Below are 10,034 nucleotides of genomic sequence, written 5' to 3' on the forward strand. Positions count from 1 at the left end.
ACTTCTCTATCTCTACAACCAACCTGAGTTCAAGTTTTTAATTGTGCTTTGTTTTATAGGTCCTGTGAGATTTATGAGGTTCTGTTAAAGAGATTCTATTTTGATGTGTTTCCAGGATTTGCTTCAAGATTTAGAATTCCTTTTAGCAGTTCTTGTACTGGTGACTTCTTAGCGGCGAATTCTCTCAGCGTTTGTTTGTCTGAAAAAGAAAACTGTATCTTTCCTTCATGTATTATGCTTAGTTTCATGGGATACAAAATTATTGGCTTATAATTGTTTTGTTTGAGGAAGCTGAAAATAAGGCCCCGGTTCTTCCTAGCTTCTAGGGTTTATGCTGATAAATCTGCTGTTAATCTCATAGATTTTTCTTTGCAGGATAGCTGGTGCTTTTGTCTCACAGCTCTTAGGATTCTTTCCTTCATTTTAACTTTAGATAACGTATGCATTGCCACAACATATAACAATGTGCCTATGCAATGATCTTTTTGTGTTGAATCTCCCAGGTGTTCTTTGTACTTCTTGTATTTGGATATCTAGGTCTCTAAGCAAGGCCAAGGAAGTTTTCCTGAATTTTTCCCCTAAATATGTTTTTTAAAGTTTTAGATTTCTCTTCTTTTTCAGGAACACTGATTATTCTTAGGTTTGGTCATTTAACATAATCTCGGACTTCTCTCAAGCTTTGTTCATATTTTCTTATTTTTTTTTTTTCTGTCTTTGTTGGATTGGGTTAATTTGAAGACCTTGTCTTTAAGCTCTGAATTTCTTTCTTCTACTTGTTGAATTCTATTGCTAAGACTTTCCAGAATATTTTGCGTTTCTATGTGTCCGGTGTTTTCTGAAGTTTTTATTGTTTTTTGTTGGAGCTCATTTTTATCTGGTACCTCCCTGATTAGTTTAATAACCTTCTGAATTATTTTTTAGGTAAGTCAAGGATTTCTTGTTAGTTTGCATCCATTGCTGTTGAGCTAGTGTGATTTTTTGAGGGTGTTAAAGAGACTTGCTTTGTCATATTACCAGAACTGGTTTCCTGGTTCCTTCTCATTTGGGTAGGCTATGTCAGAGGGAAGGTCTAGGGCTGAAGTTGGTGGTTCAGATTCTTTTGTACCATGGAGTGTTTCCTTGACATAGTACCTTCCCCTTTTTCTATGGATGTGGCTTCCTGAGATCCAAGGTGTAGTGATTGTTGTCTCTCTTGTGGGTCTAGCCACCCAACAAGTCTACCAGGCTCTGGACTGGTACTGGGGGTTGTCTGCGCAGAGTCCTGTGATGTGAACCATCTGTGAGTCTCTCAGCCACGGATACCAGTACCTGTTCTGGTGGAAGTGGCAGGGAGTGAAATAAACCCTGTGAGATTCTTCGCTTCTGTGGTTTAATGCTCTATTTTTGTGCCCGTTGGCTTCCTGCCAGGAGGTGATGCTTTCCAGAGAGCATCAGCTGTGGTAATATGGAGAGAAACCTGTAGTCGGTGAGGCCCTGGAACTCCCAAAAGTATATACCATTTGTCTTCTCTTACCAGGATGGCTAGGGAAGTACCATTGGGTGGGGGCAGGGCTAGGTGTGTCTGAACTCAGATTCTTCTTGGGCAAATCTTGCTGTGGCTGCTGTGAGGGATGAGGGCAAGGTTCCCAGGTCAATGGAGTTATGTACCTAGGAGGATGATGGCTGCCTCTGCTGAGTTGTGCAGATTGTCAGGGAAGTGGGGGAGAGCCAGCAGTCAGAGGCCTTACCCAGCTTCCACACAATCTGAAGGCTGCTCTCACTCCTACAGTGGCCCCCTAATAGCAATGAGTCTGTTTCCAGGCAATGGGCAGACAGAGCTGAGAAATTGCCCCTGACTCCTGGCTTCCCAGCTGAGAGTGAAAGTAGGGGTCTGGTGCTTCCCCCGCCTGTGGAGTCTACATACTGGATATGTGTTCTTCCTTGAGTCCAAGCAGGAATGGACACTGCTTCCTCTACCCCTGTATTTTGCTTAGCTCACTAAATTTACTCACCTCTAGGTAAGATCCGAATCTTCTCCCATAGACTAGACCTTCAGTTTCCTCAGTGGGGGTATGTATTCAGGGGTGGAGGATCTTCCTTTCCCATTTTCACAGTCTGGGCACTTACAGTATTTGGGGTCTCTCGGGACCCTGCAGGAGCAATTTACTTCCTTCAGAGGGTTTGTGGGTACTCTTGGGTTTCTTGATTCTGGGGCTAAAATTCATGATGTGAGTCTCTACATGCTGCTCTGTCCAGCTAAGTTGTAGCTGCAGTCTAGTCCTGACTTCCATCCACCTTGATGGATTAAATTTTTTTAAAATAAAACTTTAACTCTTCAACATAACTTTTGTCACATTTATTGGTGTGTAGTTAAAAATTATGGTTAATACATGGTCCTTTTTCACAGAGACTAATATATTATCAGTTAGCAAGAGACTGTTACTGCTTAATGTGTTTTATTTCACATCAGTTACTTATTAAGAGTTCAACTGATTTTTGCTTCATTTGCTTATGCTTTAAGAATATAATAAGTTCTGGAATGAAGGATACATACTACTTCTCAATGACATGTATTCTCTATGTTTTCACATTTCTTTCACATTCTATCATATGTTTTTATGCTAGTTTTGGAGATAATGATCAATCATAGTGGAATTACTATACTTCTACCTTCATTTTTGGCTCCCTTTGAAATATTATATATATGTTTCCTACTTACAAACAAGTATATAAGTTATGTAGCCCAAAATATTACAGTTTTAAGTCAGTGACCTATCTTTTTAACATAGCTTAAAGTCCTAATTGAAAATAACTTTCTAAACAAATGGTCCTGTCACCATCTTCTTAACCTTTGAAAGTTATTCTTCCCCAAGTGATAGAATATTATTTTAATTGAGGAACTTTACATTAAAGTGAAAGCTATAAATTTTTAGGTCCTGATCCTCATATAGTCCAGAGTGAATAAATAGTTTTCTAGAGTGAACTTATATGAGTCACATTGGCTTTCTAAGTGCCATAGGTTGCTACTTAATGCTAAGAAAGTGACAATTTATTAAAATAGTGCTAGAGAAGTGTTCATTTTGCTTCACTAGGGTAACTGCATTTTCTTTTCTTTTTAATTTTGTTCACACCTAATTTCTTTGCTGTTCTCTAAAGAGAAGTTAATTAACCCTACTTTATTATGTGATAAGATACGCGAAGACTCTCTTCGTCCTTTAGGACAATATAATGTCTGTCTATCAGCATGAAAATATAGCCTACTTTGCAAAATCTCATGACTCTTAAAGTATATTTCCACTGCTGCGTGTTACAATAAGACCCTGCAACAGTGCTCTTGGAATTACTAAGTTGCTAAAAAGGACTCCATTGCATGTGACTAAAATCAAGTTTATCTTCTAATTATTTTTACTTATTTCACTGTAAAAAAATTATAGATATCTCTCTTAAGTAGTATAGTGGATAGCTAAGCTTGCAACCTATGTTTAACTGGTTATAGAATCAGTACCATGTCTGTATATGGAGTAGTTGTAATTTCCATGCTCTTTTTCAATCTCTTTCATTTGATGTCTCATTGGTGACCCCACTCAGAAATGACATATTTCTATCATCATAATAATCCTAACCAGATTATCTCTATTAAAGAGGTTTTTCACCATTTCTCAAGTTTTCTATGCCTGCAACTACCTTTACTATTCGCCTGTTTCATTCATTTGTCATCTCATGACTTACACAACTTAATAAAAAAAAACACTTCTCTTGAGTCTTAATACCCATTTATTAAAAAAAATCAAAAGAAGGTAGTCAAGGTTTCTTTCAGGCTCCATTCCTGTTGCAAAGTGTATATTGCAAACAGAACTGAGATTTGAGAATAGATGGGGTGGAGGAGAGGGAATCTTGAGAGTAAACCATTTTGCTACTTCAAAAGTGGTTATCATCATAATCATACAAACTATTAGACGACTAAATAATTACTACAGTGGTTTCTCATTAGTGTTAAATGGGAACCTGATTATTTCAAGATTAACCAGGCTAGCCATGAGCCTAAAATTTCATTAATAAAATGATCATCTACATTATTTAAAAACTCATGCTAAATATTCTTAGTAAGCAACATAATCCAAATACATTTTCAAGATATTTTAGTCTATGTTTCATGATATTTGGTGTAACATTATCCAACAATATAAATATGATATTTGGTGTAATGTTATCCAACAATACAAATATTACTGCATTATAATTCACTGATCTTATTACAATCTATGTTCAAATTATTCATATTTTCTGAAGCATTTATGCTATTAGTTGTTATAAAAGCTATGTTTCTTAATTATAAGAGACATATATCAATTATAAAAATGTTATAAATGTAGAGACAGATTCAAGTCTTAAAATTGATAGCCATAAAATTACTGAAATTTTTATTTTTACATCTGAATTGCTAGAATCTATGTACACTGTATAGTATATAGATTTTTAAATAGATGCTGTAGGTTAAAACCTTTACTATTTCTTTTATGTACTTCAGCATATTCTTCTTTAAATATTCATAGGTATCTGTAATATACACCTAACTATACACTTAGTATAACAAAATCTTTTGTATTTTAGTAAAATTAATTTTACAGCACTTAGTTTTTGATTACTAACAAAATATAGTTATATAAAATTATACCAAGTGTACAGGTTCATATTACATATACATAAGTATATTTATATGTGTATGCACATATACATACACACATATACACATCTGTATGTGTATATGTATGTGTGTGTGTGTATATATATATATACACACACACACATACATATAACATATATATATACACACATACACGCACATATATATCCTGAAGATGAAAGTCAATTTTCATCATTGTTATACTTTTTGAAATTGTTAAAGGCATAACACATTCTGAAAAAATGTTTTAAATAGTTATAACTACAAAATGCAGATTTATAAATTATGTATAGTATAACAACATAATAATTACCAAACAATCTCACCTTTTGTTAGTTTAATGACAAATATTCTAGAAAAGGCTTTGAAACGTGGTAAATGAATTTGTTGATTTACTTTGCTATGTTTTGGTCATGGATTGATGCAAAGTTACAGAATATGAAATAGGTTCCTCTACTGATACTTTGTGGGTGTCTGCTTCATGAAAGATGAATCTTTTCTTCTAGATACTGAAAGTTTGTTAAGATATATAAATAAACAAACACATTTTCATACATCTCTACAATTATATCACTCAATTTATTCTGCATTCTTCTTTTAGTATCCAATTTACTAATGAAGTGTGAATCCTTGAAAGCTGTGTTTTTCATAATTGGCTGATGTATTTTTGCTCATTTATATAAAAGATCTAAATAAGCATTTGTAAACGGTTTTATTTGTTGGATCTTACTCTGTGATCTCTCTCAAAAATTTTGTCCTTGTAATTTTTCACATTTTCAAGAAAGAAGTAAAATTATTCCCCTACTATCATTTGGATTTCAGTTGCCCTAATTTTCCCAGAAAAAGTCTTTTTCTCATATTGCGTTGTCTTTTTCTGTATCTGGCCTTTTCCAAATGTCTTCTGAGAGTTCAGACTTTAAAACCTCAAAAATTTTCACGTTACTGTGGCAAGAAAACTGAAATGCTGTGTGAACAAGGTTGTGTTTTTTCAGTGTTTCTACGTGGCAGAAATGAGAAAAAGGTAAGTCATAGAGGTTATGTGACCAAAAAGGTTTAATATAAAGGATAACTGCTCAGACCACTTGAGAGAAACAATCTTTTAAAAATGTATTTGTGATCTGAGAGAATACTGCTGTTATTTCTAGCTAGAAATATAGCACTGGCACACATGAAACTATTTAAGTGAATCTTGGTGTTACAGCAGAATCTTAAGTAAAAACTAGATGCAGTTTAAAGCATATACTTTGTTTGCATGACAACAAAGTGTATTATCTTAATATTTTAGGGATTTTTCTTATTGAAAGCCTCTAATGAATCATTACTTTTCTAATATCTATTCAAATAATATTTGATCATTTTAATTTCAATAAGTGTGGATTTGTTACTGTATTTTAATTAATTAAAATGAGGGCCTATTTATGGACTATATATGTTACTACTATTTAAATTTTGAGTTAAGTTTTATAGTCCTTAAATAAAAATATCCTCTATCCCTAGTTTTTTTTGTATTCTACATCAGTCTTTTATATTAGAAGTGATTTCATTTTTTTCCAAATTATTAAATACATAACTGTGACTATGACTTAAATATGTTTTATGAAAATATTCATAATTAATTTGAACCTCCAATTCTCCTACCATATATTTTTGTTTTAGTCTTAAAATTGAAACAGGATGTCAAATAATTAAAACAAAATATATTTTTTTCACAGGTATGGAAGGAAACAGTAATGTACTAGAAATTTATTTTCCCAACTTTATTGTAGTTAGTGGAATGTTGATTTGGTAAAATTGCAGGGGCTAATTTTGTTTTAATAAATATTGTTTATTAGTTTTTCTTAAATCAATAATTGGATCTTTTAGACAAACCATGATGGCAATATCCATATTATTAAGCAAGTCAAAAAAAACTGTACAAAAGTAAATATAATAGTAGCACACAGCTTGCTGTAAAGGGAAGAAAAGTCATAGTCAAAGTAATTATAGATAGGGAGTTTTCAGAAAATATAATGTGAGGTTGAAATATAAATACATGCTAAATTATTCCATGTGTATTTCACAGCTGCACTCCAATTCTGACAAAGGTGATGGATCTGTCAAGTACATCCTTACTGGAGAGGGTGCTGGGACTATATTTATCATTGACGATACCACGGGTGATATCCACTCAACAAAAAGCCTAGACAGAGAGCAGAAGACCCACTATGTGCTTCATGCTCAAGCTATTGACAGACGTACAAACAAACCTCTTGAACCTGAATCTGAGTTCATCATCAAAGTGCAAGACATCAACGACAATGCTCCAAAATTCACAGATGGACCATACATTGTTACTGTGCCTGAAATGTCAGACATGGGTAAGAAAAATCATTTTTATGATTGTGCAATTAACATATTTTTGAAAATCAGAGACATCTTTAGAAGACCAATTTTTATTTGCATATGTATCTGAAGGGGCTATAAATATGCAATTTCTAAATATCTTAGTATTTTTATGTCATAAAGTGTTAAAAACTATTGAACCTAGCAATTATAATATTCATTGAAATTAATTTCTAATCATTTAAGGGTAGTTGGATCTCAAGGGGAAAGAAATATTTATAAATTGAAAAACACCTGGAATACTTGCTTAATTGATATGATTCTTCTATCACATAAGTTCTGCATATATATTGTTAAGAACATACCAACACATTCAATTTGATTATTTGCACAGAAAAATGACTATAGCGTGTCTGAAATTTGTGTCTCCAGGTATTTTAAGCTTTTAGTGTATGGCCAACTTATAATACCATTAATAGGAGTTGTTACTACATTAACCAATAAAGCTTTTCAGATATTCCTAAGCATTTACATACCTTATTTATTTAAAAATATATGATAACACGTGAAGTATTTTGAATATCATTTTAAACATATGCAAATTGGCATAAAATATTTCAATCACTTCTACAAATTCACATATTTAGAAAATAGCCAAGGAGGCATTATTCCAGATTCAACTGAATGCAAAGCCCGCACTGCAGCCAACACAATCTGATCCAGGGCTTGAGTCCTCTAATGGTGTGGGGATTTTCCACCACTCACCGGTTTCTGTGGTGTAGCTATTTTAATTTATTTTTGTTTATTTTTCATCCAATGTGATAATTTTTAAAAAGGTAATTAAAATAACATTCTTCTACGATAATTTTTGACTATCTTTGTGAGACTCTAAGCTTTGTAACACATTTATTGAGTAAAGATTTTATATATTTAATTCTACTGCATATATGTGAGTATTGTTTTAGATTACGGTTTTTATAGTCACTAATCAAATCAGCCTGTGAATTTGAAATATAGATGATAGATAGATAGATAGATAGATATGCATTTTTTTTAATGGAAGATGGTAGCATCTTTTATTCTCAACTCCAGATTCCAGCTCATGTTGGTCTTCCTCAGCTAGGCATGTAGCTCCTGTAGCCGCTGTAGGAGCTGGTAAGGAAGAGATAGTGAGGTCTTCTTCATAGCTGAAGTCTCAGGGGAGAAAGCAATTGCCAAACTCATTCTCTCTGGACCACAGCAGAACACAGGAACCAACCTGCAGAAGCCTACGAAAGGCCCAGAATACTCTCAGGCTTATTTATCCACAAGGAGAGTCGAGGGAATTAAAGGCTTCAGCATGATTAACCCTCATGGGTGAGAGTTTGCATGGGAACTCAAGGACAGAATTCTCTCTGCCTCGTCAGGGCACTGACACCCACCAATCTAATTTTCTGACTTAGGAAGGCAAAGAGCTCTATGGTGCCCCCAACTTGTGAGAATGCCCCTGGTGAGCTATTTCCAGAACAAGTAAGAGCCCCAAGGAGCACAAAGGAAACTGTCATAATCATAGTGGGTAAAGCATTAGAGAGAAAAACAGGTAGAGCAGGAATTACCCAGAAAGACAGTGTACTAAACAGTAGCTAATACGAGCACTGGAGGGCTTTTGTGAATACCACAAACAGATTTCTGTAACTCAAAGCCTTTTGCTTTAAACAAATAAGTAAATAACAACAATAAAGAAAATGAACATATAGATTGAAGGCATGAATGGTCACTGATTAGACTCGAATGATTGTTCTGGTACCTAAAATCATACCTGACTAGAAGAAATAGCTACTAGCCATTGAACAAAAGCATAAAATTATGGATATTGTGGGGAAGAGAAAGTAGATTTAGAGAACATATTCATTCGGCCTGTTGTGTGAATAACATGTATTCCTAGAGAAAAATAAAGAGCAGATGGAGGAAAGGAACAATCATAATTTTTCTTGAAGTGAACAATATACTGACTTTACAAGTTTAATAGTTTTGAGTTCCAGAAAGAGTTAATAGAATAAGAATCAAACAGGAAAACCCTGATAAGGTTTCACAGCCTAATGAAAAAAAGAAAATTTTATAAACAATCAGATTTTTAAAAATTAGCTATGACTAAAAATAATTATGTTCCCCTTACATTTATTACATGAAATAGAGGAATCTGATAGAAAGTTGAGTCCCATTTATGGCCTTACAGAGAAAACTCTGAAACCCCAGATCTATTGTTTAGACAAATATGATCCATCTGCTAGGACAAAATAAATATTTGGAGATGGATGTGGAAGGTCTATTATTCTCCTATCTAATTTAGAAAAACATTTGAGAAAATAGTTGAAATTAAAAAATAGTTGAAATAAATCAGAATAGAGGTCTAAAAGTAAAGGAAAATGACAAGGAGAAGAAAAATGTTATCAGTGAACTCTGGAATAGGGGTGTGTGTGCGTGTGTGTGTGTGTGTGTGTGTTTGAACACTGAGTTAATATGAATGGATATTTTTTGAAATACTGTAAAAAGATGTAACTTAATCTATGTGAGAATCACAAGGCATAGAGTAATTTTTGAAGAAAACGCTGTGAGCTGAGGACAGTCAAAAGTTCATCTGGGGTTTCAGAAGAAAGATGGGAATGGTGAAAAGTTAACATTCTTAAGTTCTCTTACTGAGATGAGTATGGTTGAGGGACAAAAATTTAACATCTGAAAGTAGTAGAGAAAAAAGACAAGACAGAGTAAGTTTCAACTCTCTGTACTATGTGGTTTCAGGCAAGATTCTATTGAAAGAGTTACTTTGTGGGAAACCATAAGCTGATTATTAGAAATTATATTTTATCCATATGCTTGTGTGTGTGTTTATGTATGCTCATTACTGTAGGAAAAGAAACACATAAAATTTATGGTAATAACATGTAATACATATTGTAACTCACTTCACATTGTGTTCTTAAGAATGAGTGATATTTGCATTAACCCTGTTTTTTTTTTTTTTTTTTTTTTTTTTTTTTTTTTTTTTTTTTTTTTTTTTTTTTTTTTTTTT

At 33.4% G+C, this 10,034-nt stretch overlaps 1 protein-coding gene across 5 annotated transcripts in view; it reads left to right on the forward strand.

The window, feature by feature from the left end:
- The window catches only part of CDH18 (cadherin 18), a 1,130,917-nt gene that overhangs the window by 839,347 nt on the left and 281,536 nt on the right, over window positions 1-10,034 (forward strand). For all 5 annotated transcript variants that reach the window (XM_017524647.2, XM_017524646.2, XM_017524648.2 and 2 more), the window contains one exon: window positions 6,726-7,020. In XM_017524647.2, the coding sequence (XP_017380136.1) occupies window positions 6,726-7,020 (295 nt within the window). The remainder of the gene's footprint in view (window positions 1-6,725; window positions 7,021-10,034) is intronic.

The sequence above is a fragment of the Cebus imitator genome, unplaced genomic scaffold (genome assembly GCF_001604975.1).
Source record: "Cebus imitator isolate Cc_AM_T3 unplaced genomic scaffold, Cebus_imitator-1.0 Scaffold35, whole genome shotgun sequence".
NCBI classification, from domain to species: Eukaryota; Metazoa; Chordata; class Mammalia; order Primates; family Cebidae; genus Cebus; species Cebus imitator.